Source organism: Podarcis raffonei, chromosome 4 (genome assembly GCF_027172205.1).
Source record: "Podarcis raffonei isolate rPodRaf1 chromosome 4, rPodRaf1.pri, whole genome shotgun sequence".
In the NCBI taxonomy this organism is placed as follows: Eukaryota; Metazoa; Chordata; class Lepidosauria; order Squamata; family Lacertidae; genus Podarcis; species Podarcis raffonei.
Window position 1 is genome coordinate 10,185,112 of NC_070605.1, and position 26,182 is coordinate 10,211,293.

General features: G+C 48.3%; 1 protein-coding gene across 1 annotated transcript in view; it reads right to left on the reverse strand.

Moving 5' to 3' along the window:
• The window catches only part of WNT11 (Wnt family member 11), a 61,095-nt gene that overhangs the window by 17,157 nt on the left and 17,756 nt on the right, over positions 1-26,182 (reverse strand). The window contains exons 3-5 of the mRNA XM_053385453.1: positions 11,083-11,318; positions 7,785-8,062; positions 5,048-5,340 (exon numbers count right to left, since the gene is read on the reverse strand). Of these exons, the coding sequence (XP_053241428.1) occupies positions 5,048-5,340; positions 7,785-8,062; positions 11,083-11,318 (807 nt within the window). The remainder of the gene's footprint in view (positions 1-5,047; positions 5,341-7,784; positions 8,063-11,082; positions 11,319-26,182) is intronic.

Consider the following 26,182-nt stretch of genomic DNA (forward strand, 5'->3'; position numbering starts at 1 on the left):
TGCCAATGGAGATTGATCTGGGGATTTTCTGCATGCAGCGCAGATGCACTCGCACTGAGCTACAGCCCCAGTTTGTCAGGACTAGAGTTGGGCATAGGTCATCACCTGGTATGCAAGCTGGGACCCTACCTGCCCGCAGACTGATGGCAGCTAATGGATTGAGGTTGAATCCTGACAAGACAGAAGTACTGTTTTGGGGAGACAGGGGGCGGGCTGGTGTGGAGGACTCCCTGGTCCTGAATGTGGTAACTGTGCCCCTGAAGGACCAGGTGCGTAGCCTGGGAGTCATTTTGGACTCACACCTGTCCATGGAGGCGCAGGTCAATTCTGTATCCCGGGCAGCTGTCTACCAACTCCACCTGGCACGCAGGATGAGACCCTACCTGCCCGCGGACTGTCTTGCCAGAGTGGTGCACGCTCTAGTTATCTCCTGCCTGGACTACTGCAATGCACTCTACGTGGGGCCACCTTTGAAGGGGACCCAGAAACTGCAACTAATCCAGAATGTGGCAGCTAGACTGGTGACTGGGAGCGGCCGCCGAGACCACATAACACCGGTCCTGAAACACCAACATTGGCTCCCAGTACGTTTCTAAGCACAGTTCAAAGTGTTGGTGCTGACCTTTAAAGCCCTAAACGGCCTCGGCCCAGTAGACCTGAAGGAGTGTCTCCACCCCCATTGTTCTGCCCGGACACTGAGGTCCAGCTCCGAGGGCCTTCTGGCAGTTCCCTCACTGCGAGAAGTGAGGTTGCAGGAAACCAGGCAGAGGGCCTTCTTGGTGGTGGCGCCCTCCCTCCCATCAGATGTCAAGGAAATAAAGGACTATCTGACTTTTAGAAGACATCTGAAGGCAGACCTGTTTAGGGAAGTTTCCAATGTTTGTTTGTTTTTTAAAAAAAAAATCAAAAAGAAAAAACAAAAAAGTTAAAAACACATAAAGTTTACAATCCTTATTTTCAATAACATATTTCCCTGACTTCCCCACACCTCCCCTTCTTATATTCCAATTCAAATTGTTAATTCAACAAGTTCTTGTCCCCAATTTTTGACCTTTTTTATATTTAATTCATTTTTTTTTAAAAAAAAACAATTTTAACTTATAAACATCAGTATTTAAACATCAGTGCTCATTCTTAAAACTTTTTTCTAAAGTCGACCCAAATTCCCTTCCACGAATTCCCCAATTTTCATACTAATAACAAACAAAATAAAAAAAAACAGATTATTATTCTGCACCCTTTGGATTCCCAAACCCCACCCCCCCTTTCCCGGTTTCAATCCCCAACAAATGTCCATCAGTCTTAGTCTACTATCAGCCTGGAGACCTCACGTCCGAGGCTCTTAATTCTCTCTCAATTCCTCTCTGCCGGTTTTTTTGGTAGTCCTTAATATTAAACACCAGATCTCGGAGAAGCTCTGTCCCAATAGGGTCCATATTTCTTCCAGCCAGACCTCCATACTTAAAAGTGGAGCCTGAATCTTGTTTCTTACTCCTTTTAAGTCCAAATGTCCCAAAAGCTCCAACTTTCACCTTAATCAAATTTGTAATCCATAGGTCTTCAGATCTCCACATAAGGAGATCTCTCCATTCTTCAATCTTCAATTCAAAACAGATTTTCATCATCCAGTACTTATTTTCCTTTGTAGCCATCATGTCAGGCCTCTGGCTCTCCTTTGTCACCTGCAACATTACATCTCCTCCTTCCTTTTCCTCAGAAACAACATATATCTCTTTCTCCACACTCTCAAATCTTTCAAGTTTCTCTTCTTGTCCAGCTGCATGGACTTCATGAGTCAAGCCCTTATCAAATTCAATGGATTTGTTTACTGTTAAGTCCAGAGTTGCAACATTTGTAGCCAAAACATCAATTTGGCCTTGTAACTTTCCCAAGAGAAGAAACACTCTGTCCAATTTAGCTTGAATTTTTCCTCCTTCCGCCATTCTTGTAATGTCCCAAAATCCCCTCTAGAGGGATTTTGGTTACTTTATCTTCCTTCCAGTTCAAATCCAAAAATCAAGTTAGTTTTTATCAGTTCTTCCTTGTTTTCAACAAAATATAACCAAATTGTAGCAAATATATCCAGCAGAGATAGCAGAAACAAAGTTCTCTTTTTCCTTCTTGACAGCTAATTTGACAGCTGTCAAACTCTTCTATATCTCCTCAACAGGCTCTCTCGCGGATCACTCCCGGGTCCGGGGGGTGGCACTTCAGCTCTCAAAATTAGCTCTTATCCTCCAGTGAAATTACTTATACTGCCAAATCGTGAAATTAATGTCTTTTACCCAATAAAGAAGAAAAAATTCTCTCGACCTTAGTTAGCTAGTTCTTGCTTTAGATTATTTATAAGACGGGGAGACGGACTTCCTGTTTGCGCCTTCCCCAATCGTGCCTAATTAAAAAAAAATTTTTTTCTTTACAAATCCAATTTCCGTATTACTCACGGGTTGTTGCTTTTAGAGTCGAATTGTTCACAAGAAGAAGTCAGCGCTCTCCGACCATGGCATGCGGCTTCACTCCGCAGGAGAAGCAGTCGACTCTCAGCACCGCGCCGCTCACCCCGTCCCCCGTTCCAAAGCCTTTAAAAAGGCTCCTTCGCGGGTCGGGGGGCACACATGGTGCCCGCCGAGTCACCAAGTTCACAGGCTTCAGCGCCTGTGATTTCTGAGGGTCCCCGCGTCGCCGCAGCGGCAAGACCCGGATCCTGCGGAGCCGATTCCCTCCGGAGCTCGGAGGGAATCCGCCATTAGCCGATGGCGCTAACCCGGAAGTCCGGGAAGTTTCCAATGTTTGATGGTTTATCGTGTTTTTAATATTCTGTTGGGAGCCTCCCAGAGTGGCTGGGGAAACCCAGCCGGATGGATGGGGTACAAATAAATCATCATCATCATCAACCGAACAGTAACTCCCCAAAAATTAAAGGAATATGTCGAGCAAAGATTCTCAGAGCAAAGAGCAGCCACTGTTTAACTGAGCACAGCAATATTGCCTGGCTGACTGAAGGCAGCAATTCAAGACGGCAAGACAGAGGAGGGAAGGAAGGGGGGAAAGCAGACGATTATTAAAAATGTGGTTGTGTCCAACTGGAATTCTGTAAGGCAGAAATTCAATGCTTTGAGTGGGAATTCAACCAGGATACGGCTTTAAAAACAAATAAACGTGTGCCGAGGGATCTTGGATAACCTCCCTGTACAAATCCAAAGCACTTTGGATGTCAACGGTGTTGGGTCATCTCCAGGCCAGTTGGAGGGCTGACTTTTGGGTTCTCCAATCCCCAAACACAAGCCCTTTTGTTTTGCCACGGACACGGGTCATTTGTCTGACAATGGATCTTCCAGATGGAAAAGAGGATACCAAGACAAGACTGTACAGCTGAGGAATGAGGGCAGTAACATGGAGATGGTGGAAACAGCCTTAGATAGAATCAGATCCTTGGCTTGTCTAGCTTAGCATAAGTCTATCTAGATACAGTTCCCAGGATTCTTTGGGGGGAGCCATGACTGTAAAAGTGGTATAGCAGTACTTTAAACTGTAAGGTGTGGCCTCGGTCTCAGCCACAGAGCCCGATTCAGCATGGAAAAATAGGAAACCACCTTACACAATGTCATACTATATTCAACTAGCCAAGCATGGTCTACTCTGACTGGCAGTGGCTCCTAGGATCTCAGGTATCATGGCCTTGAGCTCAGAGGAGGAGGAAACGGAGCCTGTGTTACCTGTTCCACACCTGACCAATAGCTCAGGCAGCATGGCAAGTGGGAGACCACAGTAAGTCGAGGAAGTGACTGCGTGTAGGCCAGAAGGTTGGTTCTTAAGAGCCCTAATATTTCGGGTAATTGGGTGGAGCTTAGGAAGAAGGGTCTCATAAGGGCCTCAGCTGACCTCCAGCCTTGGTCAGAGCAACGTGGCTCATGGGGAACTATCCGTGGTGCTGAAACTACTGGGCAGCAGGTGCTGAAACCTGCGTGTACCCGGCGCACAACTTTGGACTGATCCAGCAGGACTCTTCTGGATGCACATACAGACCAGACACTCAATGCCCACACGTTTGGACAGGCAGGTGCCCACGCTCACTCACATCCGTTCAGATCCCCCACACTTCTGCCAATCAGCAGAGAAGTGAGGGGGGTTCTCCCCACCACAGTGCTGCAATTGGATGGGGAAAGCAGGAGAAGGGAAGACCTCTTCATACTTTTAAAAGCCATTGCATGAAAGTCTTGGCAAACAGAAAGGAGCCCTCCTTCCCTGAGCTCCAAGACTTTCTTCCAAAGACACAACGGAAGAAAGGGTCCTTTCTAGCAGTAAGAAGAGGTTCCTTGCTTGGGGGACTATAGCTGTTTTGGACACCCAAGCATACCCCAAACCACTAACAAGAACCCCATGGATGAAGAACAAGCAGAAAATATGTTATTATTGTTATTTTAAGAAGATTAAAACTTTTTTTTAAAGAAACACTTGGGGACTGGATGCCACCTGCAGACTGCTGATTCTAAGGATGTGCAATACATTTCCGAATGAGTCAGACTCCATTGAGTCCTGGCTCCGAAGCCCAATGGATTTGCAAAACACAGACCCTTGAATCAACCACTGGCCTGCAGGGTTTTCTGGGCACTGGCATCAAGTCTTGTTTCCTGAGTATTTACTGCAGAAAGAAGATTTTAACGACTTAGGCTTAGTGGTGGTGATTTGGAGGGAACTACTAAGTTAAACCACAGAGCCTAGGACTTGCCGATCAGAAGGTCCCTGCTCCTGCCCACCTAGCAGTTCGAAAGCACGTCAAAGTGCAAGTAGATAAATAAATAAATAGGTACCGCTCCAGCAGGAAGGTAAACAGCGTTTCCGTGCGCTGCTCTGGTTCGCCAGAAGTAGCTTAGTCATGCTGGCCACATGACCCGGAAGGTGTACGCCGGCTCTCTCGGTCAATAAAGCGAGATGAGCAATGCAACCCCAGAGTCAGCCACGACTGGACCTAATGGTCAGGGGTACCCTTTACCCTTTACTAAGCGAGAGGAGGATGAAGAACAGCTTCCACCTGGAGAGCATTTACCTGTCCTGAGTCCCGTGCGATCCCACTTTCTCGTTCTTCATGCAGAAATCAGGCGAGCTTTGCAAATAAACCAGCTCCGTCTCCTTTACCGGGCGGATGTCAAGATCCTTGGGGACTAGATGCTTGCGGGTGCCCATAGGCCGATGCACCACCTTTGTAGCTGAAAGGTATTTGTTTTTTAAATCCAGGGCAATGTCTCTCAGTTCCTGAAGCCCCCTCCAGCAGGTCTTGATCGAGCAGGAACCAGATACTCCATGGCATTTGCATTTCATCTCCAGAGAAGCTTTCAGGGCCTGTAGAAAGAGAAGCACAGGGATTTTGAAGTGACTTTTCCCTTTTGCTCAAATGCTCACCATCATCCCCCAACTGTTGCCGCCCCTCCCAGGGAAAGGCTGAAAGGAGTAAATGTCCTCACTGCGTTACAATCAAGGCTGTGCGTCTTGGGCACGTGAATGAAACTCATTTGTATATACCGTATTTTTCGCTCCATAGGGCGCACCGGACCATAGGGCGCACCTAGTTTTGGAAGGCGGAAAACAAGAAAAAATTATTCTGAACCCCAGAAGCCAGAACAGCAAGAGGGATCTGGCTTCTGGGATATCGTGTGGCTGTTCTGGCTTCTGGGATAACCGCTCCAAGCCTCTTCAGGGCAGTGAGATGAAGGCTCCCTCTGCCTGAAGAGGCTGCGCAGGGCTAAGGCAGAAGCCAGGACAGGCACGTCACTGAAGGGCGCTGCCCCTTCAGCGAAGCTGGAAAAGAAACAGAAGGAGTCCCTTCTGTTCCTCTTCGGGCTTCGCTGGACAGGCGCGTCACTGCGAAGTGGGAGGAGGAACAGAAGTGTCTCCTTCACAGGAGAGGCGCTGCGCAGAAAGGGAGAAGGCACAGGAAGGAGACCCTTCTGTTCCTCCTCCAGCTTCCAGGTCAGGCGCGTCGCAGCGAAGCCAAGGAGCCTGCATTCGCTGCATAGGACACACACACATTTCCCCTTCATTTTTGGAGGGGAAAAAGTGTGTCCTATAGAGCGAAAAATACGGTAATTTGCATAGGTCTGGGGAAGCATTTCGATTCTGCCCCGTTTATCTCTCTTTGCCCCTTGACTCCACCTCCCTGCCCCGCTCCACCCTCCGCCGTCTTGGCCCACTGCCGCAATTTAGATTGTAAGCTCACAGGGGCAAGGACCCACCATTTTTGCTTATGCTACTCTGTTACACCATGAAACAATTCACGCTGCTTTTGCTCATGATGGGAAGAAGTACACAGAAGCACATCTCTGAGTCGTGGTGGAGGATGTGGCTCAAACAAACCCCTTTACAACTGGAGCTATTTCTTTCTTTTTAAAATAAAATAATAATAATAATACACAGAAATGGAATTCAGAGGCATGAAAAGTCACTCCATCTGGAATCTACTAGCCAAAGAGGTTGCTTCATATCTTGCCACAGTGAGGATAGCCTCAGTAAGGAGTTGACATGCCCACTCAAGTAACATGTAAAGGTAAACTCTGGATGGTTAAATCCAGTCAAAGGCAACTATGGGGTTGTGGCGCTCATTTGTTTGTCCACAGACAGCTTTCCGGGTCATGTGCCCAGCATGACTAAACCGCTTCTGGTGCAACGGAACACCGTGATGGAAACCAGAGCACACGGAAATTCCATTTTCCTTCTCGCTGCAGCGGTACCTATTTATCTACTTGCACTGGCGTGCTTTCGAACTGCTGGGTTGGCAGAAGCTGGGACAGAGCACCACCGAGATTCCAACCGCCAACCTTCTGGTCGGCAAGCCCAAGAGGCTCAGTGGTTTAGACCACAGCGCCACCCGCGTCCCCCTCAACCAATGGGCAAAATCCCTGGAAGGTTTGGTTGCAGTTTTGAATGGGCTTCTGCACTTTTAGAATTCATTTGCAGAAATCTTCTACTTTTAGATTCACTTCTCCACCTGTTTTTGTCCATGCAGCCGCCTCTGAAAGTGAGCAGCCAACCACACCAGCTGGTTGCAAAAGTATAGTTAACTTAGGAAGCAAGCGCTATGCAGCCTCTGTTTGTAAGCTGCAAGTCTAAACATCTCCATTCAGGAGTAAAAGTCCTATTGATTTGGGTTAGGGTAGGCAAACTCAGCCAGGCATTTTTGCTTGCTGAGCAAGGGCGGTGGGAGCCAGACCAAAACAGAAGGCTTAGTGGAAACTGGAAAAAAAGAATGAATGGCAAGCCATAACATGGATATGCAAGGCAATAACTGAAACATTAATGGGCACAGAGCAGAGAATGGATGGACTCCCCCAGGAACGCCAAAGGGTTGGGACTCAATGAGACCATCAAACTGACTAGCACTGGCTCTCCAGGGTCTCAAACAGGGACCCTGAAGATGACAAGGATTGAACCTGGTGCCTGTGCTGAACCACAGGCATGCAGGGTAAGGATTTGGGGAGAGGGCCTTCTCGGTGGAAGCCAGAGAACTGGCCAATATCTCCCTCCAGGAACTCTGCCACGAGTGACCGCAGGAGAAAACATACTGGTGCAATGGGTCTCCTGCTCAGTTTCCCTTAATGGTACCCACAGTCTGCCAGCTTGAAGATTCCAGCTCCATTTGCTTCTTGGCAGGGTGATGGCCCAGCCCAAAGCTTTCCCTTTGTACACAGGTTCAGCCCAATTGCTGGTTGAATCTGTACCGGCTTCCAACCCTTTTGTTAACCCCGGACGGCGATTGCATAATGAGAACATCTCTTTTTGGAATTGGTTACCTGTCTCCCTACTTCACTGTTGTGCAGATGCATCAGCTTATTGGCTTGTGATCCTGATTTTTTCATCTTCATGGGAGCATCTGAAAATTTGGACCCCATGACAAGACCATAGTTGAGGTTGTCAGCACATCCTCCCCAGCGATACCCAGGTCCAGGTGTCTCACCTGGGATGGGACCACAGGAGCAGCCAGGGAGGTCCCCGGTGGTGCAGGCTCTGGCGATGGTGTGGCTGATGGCTGCGGCGGAGAGGGCGTACACAAAGGCCGACTCCCTGGTGCCTGCGGAGACAGAAAGGTCGATAGGAATACATTTCCACTGGATTTTCAGTCGGGTAGAAAACAAACGGGGGAGGGAAACATGGTTCAATGAATAGGAAATCTCGGAAGCTCTCGTGATAATCAGGCTGTCAACCTCTAAAGTTCATCGCTTCTCATCTAGCAAGTACTACTAGGTGCCAAAAACACCTGCCAAAAACCACCCAAAACTGTAAAATGTCCAATATTAAATAAAATACCCAATACAGTCATACCTCGGGTTGAATGTGCTTCAGGTTGAGCTTTCCGGTTGCGCTCCACGGCAACCCATAAGTAACGGAGTGCGTTACTTCCAGGTTTCGCAGCTCGTGCATGCGCAGATGCGCAAAATGACATCACGCGCACGTGCGGAAGAGGCAAAACGTGACCCGCACACGCGCAGACGCGCCGTCGTGTCTTACGTTCTATTCAGGATGCAAACAGGGCTCCGGAATGGATCCTATTCGCATCCTGAGGTACCACTATACAGAAATCACAGATATCACCGAATGCCTGTAGGCACTGAATATTCACTGAAAATAGAGCCAGAATATTCACATTTTCTTATTTTCTGTAGTATTATTATTATTATTATTATTATTATTATTATTATTATTATTATACTGCCCTATACCTGCAAGTCTCAAGGCCTTTTTGGGAAGTCACTCGATAGCAAACTATACGCAATCAAGGTATAATTGAAGGGACCTTGAGGATCATTTAGTTCAACCCCTTGCAATGCAGGAATATGCAGCTGCCCCATATGGAAATCCAACCTGCAACCTTGGCGTTATCAGCACTAAGCTCTGACCAGCAGAGCTATTCATCTAACTAAGAGATGAGAGAACCAGCCCTCTCATTAGGCAGAGTGAGGTCATTGCCTCAGGTGGCAGACACAGGAAGGCAGCCCCTCCACACTGTTCCTCCGCCTGTGCCCCCTGGCGATTCCCCTCTGCTGGATGGCATAGTGAAGCGTGCCATGGGCCTGTTAAAGGGGACCCCTGACCATTAGGTCCAGTCGCAGACGACTCTGGGATTGCAGCGCTCATCTCGCTTTATTGGCCGAGGGAGCCGGCGTACAGCTTCCGGGTCATGTGACCAGCATGACTAAGTCGCTTCTGGCGAACCAGAGCAGCGCATGGAAACGGCATTTACCTTCCCGCCGGAGCGGTACCTATTTATCTACTTGGACTGTGACATGTTTTCGAACTGCTAGGTTGGGAGGAGCAGGGACCGAGCAACGGGAGCTCACCCCGTCGCGGGGATTCGAACCGCCAACCTTCTGATCGGCAAGTCCTAGGCTCTGTGGTTTAACCCACAGCGCCACCCGCGTCCCTTGCCGTGGGCCTGTTACGTACCCACTAAACCAGCCAGCTGTCCCCAGGTGTCCTTGGGGACTGTATTCTGTTGCCAGTGCGGAAGTAAGATTCAACTGTCAGTCCAGTCCATTTCCATACATGGGGGGGAAGGCATCAACTTGCCATTTAAGAGAACTGCTTTATAATAAGTAAGGCCATTGCTCTGCAAAGTTTGAGGCAGGGGACATTCCAAACCCTACCTGTAGATGCCAAGGATTAAATTGGGGACCTTCTGCATACAAAGCAGGTGTGGTACCCATAGAGATGCATTCTCTGTGCCTGTGTTCAACAAAATGCCTTGGGATGGCCCTACATATCAGTTATATGAATGATGATGATGATGATGATGATAATAATAATAATAATAATAATAATAATTTATATCCCACCCTCCCCAGCCGAAACTGGGCTCAGAGTGGCTAACAACAGTAAAAGTAACACAGTTTACATAAAATCACAATCAATTAATTAATTGAAATACCTTCGAAAATCAATTCATTCCAAAATCAATTCAGAATCAAATTAATGGCAACCAATGGGCTAGAGTTTTATGAGGATTACCAAAGGAAGGGGTCAGACTGTGCCTTGGCCAAAGGCCTGGTAGAACAGCTCTGTCTTGCAGGCCCCACAGAAAGATGTCAAGTCCCGCAGGGCCCTAGTCTCTTGGGACAGAGCGTTCCACCAGATGGGGGCCACGGCCGAAAAAGCCCTGGCTCTGGTTGAGGCCAGCCTAACCTCCCTGTGGCCTGGGATGTCCAAGATGTTTTTGTTTGAAGACAGTAAGGTCCTCTGTGGGACATACCAGGAGAGGCGGTCCCGTAGGTACGAGGGTCCTAGGCTGTATAGGGCTTTAAAGGTTAAAACCAGCACCTTGAACCTGATCCTGTACTCTGCTGGGAGCCAGTGCAGCTGGTATAGCACTGGGTGAATGTGATCCCGTAGCGAGGACCCCATAAGGAGTCTCGCTGCAGCATTCTGCACCTGCTGGAGTTTCTGGGTCAGCCTCAAGGGCAGCCCCACATAGAGTGAGTTACAATAATCCAGTCTGGAGATGACCGTCATGTGGATCACAGTGGCTAGGTCAGGGGGAGAGAGGTAATTCTCTCAGAACATAGGGTGCTGCCTTAATAATGAGCTGGACCATTGACTCAGTACTGCCTACCCTGATCGTTCCCAGCCCCACCTGTAAGCTCCAGGGATTGAAGAAGGGATGTTTTGCATGCAGGTTCTCTGCCTCTGAGCTACAGCCAGTCTGCAGAATCGAGGCACTAAATGTGTGTTATGCAAATAGCACCCTTTTAAAGGTAAAGGGACCCCTGACCATTAGGTCCAGTCATGGCCAACTCTGGGGTTGCAGCGCTCATCTCGCTTTATTGGCCGATGGAACCGGCGTACAGCTTCCGGGTCATGTGGCCAGCATGACTAAGCTGCTTCTGGCAACCCAGAGCAGCGCACGGAAACGCCGTTTACCTTCCCACCAGAGTGGTACCTATTGATCTACTTGCACTTTGACGTGCTTTCAAACTGCTAGGTTGGCAGGAGCAGGGACCGAGCAATGGGAGCTCACACCGTCATGGGGATTCGAACCGCCGACCTTCTGATCAGCAAGCCCTAGGCTCTGTGGTTTAACTCACAGCACCACCTTACCTCTCTCCAAATCCAGGAGGTAGTTGGGCGCCAGCTCGATGGAGGAGCAATTCCACCGCATGTCGGAGAACGTCTTGCGGCACGTCTTGATCACTTCCCGTGCGGCCTGGATGATGGTTTGCATCAGCTCCAGGTTGCTCCGACACAGCTGGACTTGCGAAACCACCAGCCCTTCCAGCTGCTTGCAGTGCTGCGTCTGGTTCAGGGCTAGAACCGAGGGAGTCTTGAACAAGGCTCTGGGAAGGCGAAGAAAGAAACACACCCGGCCGTCACCATTAGCAATTTTGGCAATCCTCAAAAGTCCCAGAGAAGGAGACTTGGCGCTCCTAGAACCCTGACAGGCGTCCCCATTCGATCCGGCTTTAATGAATTTTATAACCAAACACACAGCATCTCGCGGTTGACGGAAACCAGTTCCCAGCTTGCAGCACACTTCCCCGTTCCCCTAATCCCTATCTGAAAACATCCTAAGCAGTTTGCGCAGCCGTAAGGCTGGACTGAAGTGAACCATCTCATTCTGTGTCTGTTCTCAGAAGCAGCTCCCCGTTGCCAGAGATTTCACGTCCCCACTGGGCACAGATCTTTGATTGATTTGCCGTCAATGTCCTCGAGTCTCATTCCCGCTATTTAATCCTATCAACAGAGGTGACCCCCATGGCTTTCCCAACGATGTTGTGACACTAAGGTAAAGGTGAAGAACCCCTGGACAGTTAAGTCCCATTCGACTATGGGGTGCAGCGCTCATCTCGCTTTTCAGGCTGAGGGAACTGGCCCTCGTATCTATGGGACCGCCTCTCCTGGTCTGCCCCACAGAGGACCTTAAGGTCTATGAATAACCATAGTTTAGAGGTCCCAGGCCCTAAGGAAGTCAGACTAGCCTCCACCAAGGCTAGGGCCTTCTCAGTGATGGCTCCGACCTGGTGGAATGCTCTGTGCCATGAGACTAGGGCCCTTCAGGATTTAACCTCCTTCCGTCGGGCCTGTAAGACAGAACTATTCCGCCTGGCCTTCAATTTGAATTCAGCCTGATCTTTTATTTCCCTTCTCTTCCCTCCCCCTCCCCTTTTATGAAGATCACTCGCTCTGAGACCCCACAGCTAATTCTCCCCTGGCCTCCTCGCTGGCCCAAGTAGGACCAATTCAGCCAGCTAGCCCTGGGGATTATCTAATTGATTTTTGAAATTTATTGTTATTCATGTTTTATACTGTCGTTTATGCTGCTTTTATAATTAAGTGTTTTAAAGTGTTTTAAATTTGTTGTTAGCCACCCTGAGCCCGGTTTTTGAACTGGGAAGGGTGAGGTATAAATAAATAAATTATTATTCTTATTATTATTATTTGTCCACAGACAGCTTTCTGGGTCATGTGGCCAGCAGGACTAAACCACTTCTGGCACATGGGACACTGTGACAAGTGCCAGAGCACATGGAAACACCATTTACCTTCCCACCACAGGGGTACCTATTTATCTACTTGCACTGGTGTGCTTTCGAGCTGCTAGGTTGGCAGGAGCTGGGACAGAGCAACGGGAGCTCACTCTGTCACGGGGATTCAAATCGCTGGCTTTCCAATTGGCAAGGCCAAGAGGCTCAGTGGTTTAGACCACAGTGATACAAACATCCCCACATTGTGACACTATGCCCGATGATATGGGATGGTCTTACAGATGCTTATAGGTTACAGGTAACTGCTGGTGTCAGCCCAATAAATGTTGCTGCTTGAGGCAAGGTATAGTGATTATATATAGTGGCCCTGGGAGAGCAGGGTTCAAATCCCCACTTGGCCATGAGGTTCTCTGGGTGACGTAGGGCCAGTCATCACCTCTCAGCCTAACAACCTCACAGGGTTGTTGTGGGAATTAGCTGAGGTGGGGCAGAACCATGTATGTCACCTTGAGCTCATTGGAGAAACAGGTGGGATAGAAATGTAGTTAATAAGGAAATCATCACCTGCACCAGGAAAAAGCCCCTTTTGGTGGACTGATGGTTGTTCTGAGATTCCACAAGCCCTAAACAGCCTCAGCCCCATATACCTGAAGGAGCATCTCCACCCCCATCGTTCGGCCCAGACACTGAGGTCCAGCTCCAAGGGCCTTCTGGTGGTTCCCTCCCTGAGAGAAGCAAAGTTAGAGGGAACCAGGCACAGGGCCTTCTCGGTAGTGGTGCCTGCCCTGTGGAACGCCCTCCCATCAGACGTCAAAGCAATAAACAACTATCTGACTTTTAGAAGACATCTGAAGGCAGCCCTCTTTAGGGAAGTTTTTAATGTCTGATGCTTTAATGTGTTTTTAATCTCCTGTTGGAAGCCGCCCAGAGTGGCTGGGGAAACCCAGCTGGATGGGCGGGGTATAAGTAATAAGTTGTTGTTGTTGTTGTTGTTTGAACCCTGGATTTCCTGGCACCAGACTTTTCACTGCTAACCCACACAGCTGTCTGGAGATTCAGTCATTCATTCATAAGGTAAAGGTAAAGGGACCCCTGACCATTAGGTCCAGTCGTGACCGACTCTGGGATTGCGGCCCTCATCTCGCTTTATTTGACGAGGGAGCCGGCGTACAGCTTCCGGGTCATGTGGCCAGCATGACTAAGCCGCTTCTGGCGAACCAGAGCAGCGCACGGAAACGCCGTTACCTTCCCACCGGAATGGTACCTATTTATCTACTTGTACTTTGACGTGCTTTTGAACTGCTAGGTGGGCAGGAGCAGGGACCGAGCGATGGGAGCTCACCCCGTCGCGGGGATTTGAACCGCCGCCCTTCTGATCGGCAAGTCTAGGCTCTGTGGTTTAACCCACAGTGCCACCCACACCCCTCATTCATTACTCTTAAAAGCTGCACTGCTTTCGAGTGAAAGTGGAGGCGGAATGCCTAGAAAATAATAAAAAAATGGGAAGGGTTGCTAGAGAGACAGGTAAAAACTCGCTTCGTGGAGCACAAAAGGCCCACAGTTGACCATGTTGCGGCCGAGAAGACGGTGTTTTGTCTCCATGTTGCAGCTGGAAATCTGAGGGGTAAACGGAAGAGAAGCAGACATTTTGGAAAGGATTCTATCCCAGCCACCCAGCCAGGTCAGGCTGAAACACGAAGAGCTACTTCCCGTGCAGCTTTTATCATCTAGCTGGCGTGGCCGTAAACTGTTCTCCTTTTGCTCATAAAAAGTCTTTTACGGCTCACAGCTGGAGAATGACCCTCTCAGCAGTTCGGTGATGGCCACGGCTCAAAAGGAAGGTCCACCTCTAGCTGCGCTAAAATGACACTTGCACCTCGCCTCAGTTTCTCCATGTGCCATCTTGAGACCCTGAGGTGAATACCCTCTGGTCTCTAATGGACACGTTTTATGGGTGTGATTTATTCCCTGCCACCGGCAAATGGCTACTTCGCCGACTCTCTTAAAGACCTGGATTAGAGGCAGGCTTGGAACCAGATGCTTTGATCAGTGGAACCCTTATCCGGAGCCGCCTCTGAGGAGTTTGAACCCGCGCCATGTGAGGCTTTTACCTCAGCAATGGGCTTAGCCATTAGTCACCACCCACCCCTTCAAAGCCTTCTCCAGCTCTGAACTTTGAAAGTTTGGTTTGGCAAATGGGACAGCCAAGACTGCCAGATCTGACTGAAAAGCAAGGGGAAAGGAAACGCTCCAGAATGTTCTGGAAGCGCATGTAAGGATGGGAAGGGGACTTTGATGCCCACAAAGCTGCTGACGGGATGTAGCCTGGGCCTATCCTTCCATGCTTTTTTTTTTTTTTTGGTTTTTAAACTGTTTTAACTGTTTAGCTGTTTGTAATTTATCTGTAAGCCTCCTTGAGTCCCTGTCAGGAGCGGAGCCAGGATAAGAACCAACAAGAAGAAGCAGTATTTTTAATACCGCTTTTCAATACTAATTTTACAGAGCCGTTTACAGCATACGAACATGATAATGTGACTATTTAAGCCAATAAAATAAAACGACAGGAGGGGCTGATTAAAAATTAGGTTCAGTCAGGTAGAGGTTTATCAGAAAGCTGCCTCGAAAGCTAGACAAATCGGGTCCTCCCTTAAAGAGGGCACCTGTTGCGGTGAGACCTGGCAACCTAACCCTGTGTTGTGGGTGGGTACGTTTGGAAAGCCACAACACCCGATTGGTAAGTCCCTCGAAGCTGGGTACAATCAGGCCAATGGGATGCAGTCCAGATGGTTCGAGGGACCTATTTATGCCCATGCACATGACCCAGAGCTTCCTCTTTCGGCGCATGCATTCAGAACACCCGCCCACCTCTCCCTACTTTTGGGGCTTTGCGCTTGACCTTGCTATGCCGTCGTGTGTCGTCTGTCATTGGGACAGGGGCACGGCAGGAATTTCCCCCACTCGGCTGATTGGCTGTTGTCATTTGGGTTTCGCCTGCCGCGTAGTAAATCGTCACAACTTGTAAGGTTCAGGGGATAGGGATGGGAGAATGCTCTCGCCATCCCTATGTGAAGGGTATTCCGTTAAAGAAATCCAGGGGCTCGATGGTTTGGTCAAGCCCTGTGAGGGGGTTGTGCCCGTGCCTGAGTCCAGGGGGGCATTTGGGTGGCAGAGATAGCCTGTTCCCAGCTTCCCGCTTATCCAGGTGTTCACCCTTGGCTGACCTATGCTGGTGCCCTGGGTCAGCGCTACCTGCAACAGTGCAGGGAGCTAGTCGAACCAGAGCCTATGCAACCAGTCACTTTCTGTAATCAATAAAGTTGTGGCCTAAATTCTGCCAAAAACCAAAATTTGAGTCTTGTCTGAATTTATTTAAGGGGGAGGTTTAAAGGTCTAAACACGCAAAGCTTATCCGTTTTTATCAGCTTTTGGTATGGGGTGAGGAGTAAACCTCAGGGGTGGAGGAGAGGTTCCACATTTGGGGCGTGAGTGCTGAGAAGTGGGTCAGGGTCGCCAATGGGGCACTCGTGGGCTCGCATCCATCTGAAGAGGCCTGGGTTGATGTCAACATCCGAGACTAGACTTTATTTCACCCAGGCCAAAGACTCAGTTTGGCACACACACCCCAATGCACATTTGTGTACACACACACACAGACTGGAAACTTCAATGGCGCCCCCTGGGGGGGGGACCGGCTAACCTCCACATAGCTATGGACCTGCCCTCTCCCCCCTTCCGAAATTAACGTAAGAACATAAGAGGAGCCTGCTGATTCAGGCCAGTGGCCCATCTAATCCAGAATCCTGTTCTCACAGTGGCCAACCAGATGCCCCAATAGGAAAACCACAAGCAGAACTTGAACCCAAAATCCCTCTCCCCTTCTGTGTTTATGCAGACCCTCCAAGTGTCCCTATTTTCCAGGGACCTCCCTGCTTTAGAGAAGCCGTCCCAGTTTCTGATTTGATCCCCTATTGTCCCACTTTTCCTTAAGATGTCCCTATTTTCATTGGAAAAATGTTGGAGGGTGTGGACTTAACCGAACCCCGAGCCATCTGCGTGGGATATGAAACACAAGAGCAGTCAAGTACAACATTCCTAGAGTGAACATGTTTACACATGGGGAGGAATGTTTGTCCAGCCAGCAGGTAAACTTCCTGTTTCCTTCTGGGCTGGGACAGACTTCCTCTGCATGTGACTAGAGGTGGGCGTGGCCTCACCTGCGCGGGTAACAACAAAAGCACAGGGCAGGGCAGCCATCTCTCTCCCTTTTGACTACATACATCGAAGAAGCAACATCTGCTTAGCCAAAGATGCTCTCTTGGCAAGAGAGGACAAAGGGACTGACTCCTTATGAGATAGTTTTGAAGTGTATGTAACTTTTCTAAGCTAAGTCTGCCTTCTGGGATCCGATTGTGAACAGAATGTGAGTGAGTAAACTCTTTTTATACTTTTATAGAAGACTGTGTCGTGTTTTATCTTTTATGAGGGAATAAGGGGGAAAGTTATTATAGAGCCTTTGGTGAGCCTGAGCAAACGCATCCACTGTGAGTTTAAAAAGGGGAATGTTACTCTGCTAAATTGTGGAACTTGTTAACACAAGTTGGAAAGGCTACAATCAAGATATCCTCTCCTGCATCCCTGCACATTCCCACAATCTAAAGGCAATCCTGTGTAGGGAAGGTTTTCTTTTAATGTTTTATTATTGTTTTATATATGTTGGGAGTTGCTGGGGCAACCCAGTAAGGTGTGTGGGGTATAAACAGTAAAATATCATTATGGAATGGGACGTCCCTATTTTCATTGGAGAAATGTTGGAGGGTATGGGTTTCTGGCTGTTCTGACCCCCAAAAATCAGCTCAGGTGTGTGGGTGGGTGGAAGAAAGGGCAGATCATTCAATCAGGTAGGCAGAAATGTTCTAGCTCTATATTGAATTCCTCCCTAAATTGTGTGTTTGTGTGCCACATGGAGAAATGTACGATAGACCGTGTCCTGGTCTGGAGAAAGAAAAAACGTTTGTTCAGAACAGCATACAGTGGTACCTCAGGTTAAGTATTTAATTCGTTCCGGAGGTCTGTTCTTAACCTGAAGCACCACTTTAGCTAATGGGGCCTTCTGCTGCTGCCGCGCCGCCGGAGCATGATTTCTGTTCTTATCCTGAAGCAAATTTCTTAACCTGAAGCACTATTTCTGGGTTAGCAGAGTGTGTAACCTGAAGCGTATGTAACCCAAGGTACCACTGTACTACAAATGGTGGCATTTACCACTCTCAAGCATTCTGTGAAAGGAGCTTATAAACTGGGAACTGTTTTCATCAGCGAAACGCTTTAAAGAGCACTTGGTTATAACTTTTGTGTGTTAAAACTTTAATAGGACGGTGAATTCCGGTAGAGTAAGGGAGGATTTGTGAGACAATAGAAAGGGAGGCATCTCAAAATGTGGAATCAAAGAGAGGAATTCGGTTAACTCTTAGGCGGGGCTGTTTCTCATAGAGCCAGTCACACTCTAAAGAGCCGACCGTGACGGATAAATATAGTTTCTGATCGTCTTTCACGTTTGAACCTCTTGCATTAAAGCTTCGTAATTGGAAACATCTCTGTGGGTGAATTGGGAGAGAGGCAGAAAAATTATGAGCGTTCTGGCTGGCATTTCTTAGAGCACAACACGGCGTTTGGTGGAACTCAACACAGAAATGGCCGATCTGCCTTATGCCTTGGCACTGAGGCCTGCATATTGTTTTCAACTTCTCCCACCACCTCTGAAGTACCCGGTTCTGTTTTCAAGATGAGCTGACGCATTAGGGAACCCTCCACTGTTATTTTTCTGGGATGATAAGTTTGTACAGATATGGGGCCAGACAATCAAAATGGAGAGGTAGAATCATAGAATCATAGAGTTGGAAGAGACCACAAGGGCCATCGAGTCCAACCCCCTGCCAAGCAGGAAACACCATCAGAGCACTCCTGACATATAGTTGTCAAGCCTCTGCCTAAAGACCTCCAGAGAAGGAGACTCCACCACACTCCTTGGCAGCAAATTCCACTGTCAAACAGCTCTTACTGTCAGGAAGTTCTTCCTAATGTTTAGATGGAATCTTCTTTCTTGTAGTTTGGATCCATTGCTCCATGTCCGCTTCTCTGGAGCAGCAGAAAACAACCTTTCTCCCTCCTCTATGTGACATCCTTTTATATATTTGAACATGGCTATCATATCACCCCTTAACCTCCTCTTCTCCAGGCTAAACATGCCCAGCTCCCTTAGCCGTTCCTCATAAGGCATTGTTTCCAGGCCTTTGACCATTTTGATCGCCCTCCTCTGGACACGTTCCAGTTTGTCAGTGTCCTTCTTGAACTGTGGTGCCCAGAACTGGACACAGTACTCCAGGTGAGGTCTGACCAGAGCAGAATACAGTGGCACTATTACTTCCCTTGATCTAGATGCTATACTCCTATTGATGCAGCCCAGAATTGCATTGGCTTTTTTAGCTGCCGCGTCACACTGTTGGCTCATGTCAAGTTTGTGGTCAACCAAGACTCCTAGATCCTTTTCACATGTAGTGCTCTCAAGCCAGGAGTCACCCGTCTTGTATTTGTGCCTCTCATTTTTTTTGCCCAAGTCCAATACTTTACATTTCTCTCTGTTAAAATTCATCTTGTTTGTTTTGGCCCAGTTCTCTAATCTGTCAAGGTCGTTTTGAAGTGTGATCCTGTCCTCTGGGGTGTTAGCCACCCCTCCCAGTTTGGTGTCATCTGCAAATTTGATCAGGATGCCCTTGAGTCCATCATCCAAGTCATTGATAAAGATGTTGAATAAATAAGGTAGGAACTGAACATACCAAGGGCAGAATTTCCTTATAGTGACCAGGTTGTTCTGATGCTCAGTATCTTTTAGACGTTGACCAATTAGACTGTTTGCTTTAGTGTGGCCCATAGCGAGTAGGTGTTGTGGGCATAGGCCACAAGAGTGAAGTTTTTGATAGACGGTTTTAAGCCAGGCACTTTTATGGAAGTCTTGAAGTACTAGGGATAGTAAACCAGGGGGATTTGAGTTTATTTCTGGCTTTGTGCATCATCGCGGCTAGCAGTCTCAGTGGCTGTGTCTTGCCTCCCAGTGTTTGAGGTGTATGTCTTTGAACATCCGTTGGTGGGAATCGAATATGGGGAGAAAGCCGTTGCACTCAGATCCTGTTTGTAGGAGGAGTTTGGATTTCATATCCTGCTTTATCACTACCCGAAGGAGTCTCAAAGCGGCTAACAATCTCCTTTCCCTTCCTCCCCCACAACAAACACTCTGTGAGGTGAGTGGGGCTGAGAGACTTCAAAGAAGTGTGACTGGCCCAAGGTCACCCAGCAGCTGCATGTGGAGGAGCGGAGACACGAACCCGGTTCCCCAGGTTACGAGTCTATCGCTCTTAATCACTACACCACACTGGCTCTCTGTTTGTAGGCTTAAGAACAAAAGAAGAGCCCACTGGATCAGGCCAATGGCCCATCTAGTCCATAATCCTGTTCTCACAGAGCCAACCAGGTACAAAGCAGATATTACGCTGCTAAGTTACAGCAACCATTCACTTGGATATGTGTTATGTAGGGATCTCAGTTTGGGCAATCAACTTCCAACCTCCAGGGGTTTCCTGGTTATAAAAGTGGAAGTCATGGAGAAATTCAGAGAATTTTCAAATCGGAAGACAAGCGAACTAATACTAGTGTACTGGAAGAAGCAAAGCTCACCCGTGTTGAAGCAATGATTTGCATGCAAAGCAGATGTTCTGCTACTGAGCTATTGGTCTTCCCTGACCTTGGCTTGCAGGCTTGTACCAAGGGCTGGATTTAGCTTTCATGAGGCCCTAAGCCACTGAAGGCAATGGGGCCCTTTATATGTCCAGCTGTCCTTTGTCAACAACAAAATGTCGCTGTTTTTTGTGTTGAATATATGCTATATGGTAATTTATGGACCTCATAGGTATCGAAAGCCATTTGCACATGTTGCCGTGCAGCCCGTCCATGCAGAATGGAGGCACCCTATATATAGAAAGGAGCAAACCAGTGATATTTTAGGGAGCAGGCTAGCAGGCAGGGCCCATGTCTTACATCATAGGAGCCTACACAACACAAAACACTGTTGCTGTATGTAGGTTTTATTTTATTTGTTTTTATCTTATATTTTGGAAATGTGCATCCAGTTTTCCCCCTCTAATTTTTTTAGGGGCCCCATAGAGAGTGGGGCCCTAAGCTATAGCTTGTTTAGCTTATACGTAAATCCGGCACTGCATGTACCCTCCTATTAGTCGAAATTTCCTGAGCTACAGTTCTCCCTGCCTGAGATCTTGAACAGAGCTGGTTTTTTTTATTCTTCTCTTTCTAAAAAGAAAAAGAAAAAGTTATTACCACTCTTCAGCCCTTCCCCTGATAATATAAACAAGTGTCAAATCCGATTTATACCGAGTTGATGAGGCTTTCAAATAGTGTTAGGGATACTGTCAGAAAAGCATAAGCCTGATTGCCACAGACTCCCAGTCCAGGCGCATATTGCGGGGTTTGTCAGCTTACGTAATTAGCTTGGGCAGCTGAACACATTCACTCAGAAGCAGGAATAAGGTGCAGCAGGTAACATGGTACCAGACTTTCTCTAGCTCTTTGAGTCTCTAATCCTCTGGAGAGAATTTTCCTGACTCTAGAAAACTGGAGGCTCCGGTTGCATAAATAAGCGCTGAACTACATACTACGGATTATCACGCAGCGTAACCTTTCCAGGGACAGTGAAGCATCATCATTGGTTCTGTAAAGGCACTTCCAATGAATGCCTTGCCCTCAAGAGGGAGACTGCCTGTCGCCTCTCTGCATGAAGAACTCTTAGTTTTGTATTGGATTGCAACTTTTGTGGCTTGCCCTGCAGAGGGAGGCTGCCCATCGCCTCTCTGAATGAAGAACTCTTAGTTTTGTAATGGATTGCAGCTTTTGTGGCTTGCCCTGCAGAGGGAGGCTGCCCGTCGCCTCTCTGATTGAAAACCTCTTAGCGCTGTGCTGTATTGCAGCTTTTGTCGTCTGGGCGCAGCTTTCCCAGGGCAACCATTTAGCGTGGGGAGAGGAAGAGAAATGCCTGGGAAGGAATTGCCAGCTCCCCCAGGAGCCCGGCATTCAGAGAAGCCAAAAAGACTGTGGGTTAGCCAACCCAAATCGAAATGTGCGAACAAGGTCTGAGTCAACAATATGTGTCGCCCCACTCTCACTCTCTCCTTGGCACGCAGCTGAGATTTTTCAGCAGGAAAATATCAGAAGAGCAGCCAGCCTTTAACAAACAACGACGATGTTTGCCCGCTGGACGAGAAAGAAAGGGAAGCAGTTGGATGCCCTCGCCTTGTCGACGCGCAGAGCAAGACAATGATCTTTGCGCAACGAGCCAGCGCTGCAGGCTTCCCACCCCATTACTCAGGAGTAAGCTCGCCGGAGGCGGCAGAGCTCGATCGGGAGTGCAGCGACCCAGAGACTGCAGGCTAAACAAGTCAAAAATAAAATATTATGTGCCACCAAATGAGGCTCAGCCAACTCCTCTCTGGGCATTGGCAGGCACTGCTTTGTTGAATTCAAATAGGAAACCCGCCTTGAAGAAGTTCATGCCAGCTGTGAGAGTTTGGCTTGGTGAGCGCATAGGGAGGCCAGCATGTTCGGGGACATTTGTCAGCTTTTGTTTGGCGCAGTCAGCCCCAAAGGCCGTGTGAAGCTGCCTCCCACTGGGTCAGATCATTAGCCCATCTGTGCAACATCCCTCCAAGTCTCAGAGAGATCTGCTATCTGGGATCCCTGATTGTTTGGAACCCCCATATCCAGGGATCCTGGTCAGGGAATTTTTTTAGTGTTTGATGCGACATCGTTTTTTGTTGGGAGCTACCTAGAGTGGCTGGGGCAACCCAGTCAGATGGGCAGCATATTATTATTATTATTATTATTATTATTATTATTATTATTATTACTACAGCGGTACCTCTAGTTGCGGACACGATCCATTCCGGGGTGCCATTTGCACCCTGAAAAGTCCGCAACTAGAGTGGCGCTTCTGCGCAAGTGTGGAGCATGATAGAGCACTTCTGCGCATGCGCAAAGCACACAGAATGCTTTTGCGCATGCACGAAGTGTGCAGAACGCTTCTGAGCATGTGCATGTGGCGAAACCTAGAAATATACACTTCCGGGTTTGCCATGTTCGCAACCCGAGAAGCTACAGCATGCAGCAAATGCAACAAGAGTTATGACTGTATTATTATTATTATTATTATTGAATGCGCAAAGTTTTCCTAAAGTAAGTGAGATTAGTGGTTCATCTAGGCCAGTTTTCGCTTTCTCGGACTGCCAAATGTTGTCCAAGGCATCAGGAAGAGCGAGAGGCCTTTCTGAGCAATGCTAGCTGAGATTCCTGGCTGCAGTGTTGCCTCTCAATGAGTGAGATTCCTGTTCCACCCACATATCAAAAGGGAGTGTGGTGTAGTGGTTAAAGCTTCAGACTAGGACCTGAGAAACCAGGGGTTGAAGCTCACTTGGGCTAGTCCCTGCTTCCTAATCTGACCTCCCTCACAGGGTTGCTGTGAGGTTAATACATGGGGGCGGAGAACAACGAACACCACCTTTAGATCACTGAAGGAAAAGGCGGCATATAAAAGCAACAGATCAACAAACCAATAACACATTGTCAGAACACCACTGCCCAAAATACCACGGGCATTATTCTTAAAAATAAGACCATGGCCACAACAGAAATCTGCTGGTAGGAGATATGTATTTTTCACCTTTCCCCCCCTTTAATTTCCCCCTTGCTTGGTACCAATTAATGTTTTTTTTTTAAAGGATACCCTTCGTGTCCGTACTGCCAGCAACTCCCCCTAGTGGACATCTTTAAAAAGCCATTTCCCAACTCCTCGTAATCTATTTCTTCCACGTACCCAGCAAAAATTACAGAACTGGGGGCCTGATCCCAGACATGCAAATTCCAGTGGTGTTATTCCTCAAATAAGGCTGTGGAAGGGCTGCACTGGAGAATAAGATCAAATCAGAAGCTATTCCTTTCTCACACTCTTATTTGCCCCCCGCCCTAATAGTTTATTCAAGTTGGCATCCCTGCCTGCCCACAGTTTGGGCTCCCCTACCAGTTCAGCGGGTAGGCGCTGTTGGTTAAACCACAGAGCCTTGGGCATGCCGATCAGAAGGTCGGCGGTTCGAATCCCTGCGACGGGGTGAGCTCCCGTTGCTCAGTCCCTGCTCCTGCCAACCTAGCAGTTCGAAAGCACGTCAAAGTGCAAGTAGATAAATAGGTACTGCTCCGGCGGGAAGGTAAACGGCATTTCTGTGCGCTGCTCTGGTTTGTCAGAAGCGGCTTAGTCCTGCTGGCCACATGACCTGAAAGCTGTACGCCAGCTCCCTGGGCCAATAAATGAGATGAGCGCCGCAACCCTGACGACTGGACCTAATGGTCAGGGGTCCCCTTTACCTTTACCTTATGGCTATTGTGAAGACGATACCTTCATCCCGGTATGGCTCCCCTTCATCACATACACAGCCCAACAAGACGACAACAAGAATCCACCAACAGCATATGAATCAATATGGCTAACCTGATTCCAAAACACCCACCCACCCCACTCACACACGAAAACAAAGTTCAACACAACCAGTCACAAACAAGCCCTAGGCCAACCCCAATTTCTCTCACCACCAAAGGAACACAAGCGAACAGCAAAGAGAACCTGCACAAACGACACTGACACAAAACCCCACACGTACATTAAGCAAAATAGAAATATCGCCTCCCGACCCCACCCCCACGCACGATGGCCCCCTCTACCTCTTCTCCCCTTTTTTTCTTCCTAAAGGTAAAGGGACCCCTGACCATTAGGTCCAGTCATGGCCGACTCTGGGGTTGCGGCGCTCATCTCGCTTTATTGGCCGAGGGAGCCGGCGTACAGCTTCCGGGTCATGTGGCCGTATGACTAAACCGCTTCTGGTGAACCAGGGCAGCGCACGGAAATGGCATTTACCTTCCCGCCAGAGTGGTGCCTATTTATCTATTTGCACTGCATGCTTTCGAACTGCTAGGTGGGCAGGAGCAGGGACAGAGCAACGGGAGCTCACCCCATCGCGGGGATTCGAACCGCCGACCTTTTGATCGGCAAGTCCTAGGATCTGTGATTTAACCCTTTTTCCTAATGTAACCCTAATGTCTCAACAAATGAAACTGACCTATGGAAAAGGTAACTTGAAAAAAGAGACATTGCGCATACCTTTGTAAACCAAGAAAACTTTAATAAAATATTTTTTTAAAAAATTGTGGCTATTGTTATCACTATGGTTCTTTAGACTGAGAGGTGATGCAATAGCTATCTTCAGATACTGGAAGGGAACAGATGCAGAGAATCATAGCATTGTAGAGGTGGGAGGGACCTGAGAGTCATCTAGTCCAACCCTCTACAATGCAGGAATCTCAGCTAAAGCATTCAAGAGAAATGGCCATTCATCAAATGAATGAGAATCCACCACCTCTAGTGGGAGTCTGTTCCACTGTCTAACAGCTCTTACTGTCAGAAAGTTATTCCTGATGTTTAGTCGGAATCTCCTATGTTGTAACTTGAAGCCATGGGTTCGAGTCCTACCTTCCAGAGCAGGAGAAAACAAGCTTGCTCTCTCTTCCATGTGACAGCCCATGAGATCAATATCTCAATGGCTATCCTATCTACTCTCAGACTCCTCTTTTCCAAGCTCTTTTCTAAGCTAAACATCCCCAGCTCCTTCAACCATTCCTCATCAGGCTTGGTTTCCGGATCCTTGGTCATCTTAAGACTCCCTCAAGAGCTTCTGGGCTCTCCTTCCTTGAAGGTTTTCAGACAGAAGTTGGACGGCCATCTGTCATGGGTTCCTTAGTTTAGATGCCTGAATTTCAGGGGGTCAGACTAGAAGACACAACTCTACAATTCTGGGGTTCAACTCTCTACAAGCTGCTTTGAGGATGAATACAGAGAAACTAGGACTAGGACTCAGAAGAAGAAGAGTTTGGATTTGATATCCCGCCTTTCACTCCCCTTCAGGAGTCTCAAAGCGGCTCACAATCTCCTTTCCCTTCCTCCCCCACAACAAACACTCTGTGAGGTGAGTGGGGCTGAGAGACTTCAAAGAAGTATGACTGGCCCAAGGTCACCCAGCAGCTGCATGTGGAGGAGCAGAGACGCAAACCCGGTTCCCCAGATTACGTGACTACCGCTCTTAACCACTATACCACGCTGGCACTACACTCACTGCTGGAAGGAGGGAGAAATGGAAAATCTGGAGTGAGGAAGAGAAATGGAATGGAATGGAGCCGCTGGAATCTTGAACAGCTGCACTCCACATGCCAACATTTTGGCTGCGTACAACGCCAAACTGTTAAATCACCATTCGAAGCACATGACTCCCGTGCCCTGCTAGAATCCTGGGAGCTGTAGTTTAACCAACAAAGAGCCACTATCCCCAGCACCCTTAAGCAAGCTACAGTTCCCAATATTATTCTGGATGAGCTGAAGAGCCCCACATGCGGGTGCTACGATGTCTGATCTCACAACGAATTTCGCTCTTTCCATTTTAACGCAGCAGACACTCAAAAAGGCATGTGGCAGCTGTTTCCATCTGGCTAGGGAGCATGATCCTGCCATGTGGCAGCCGTGTGTGCTGGAGGAGACTCTTGAGAGTCCCATGGACTGCAAG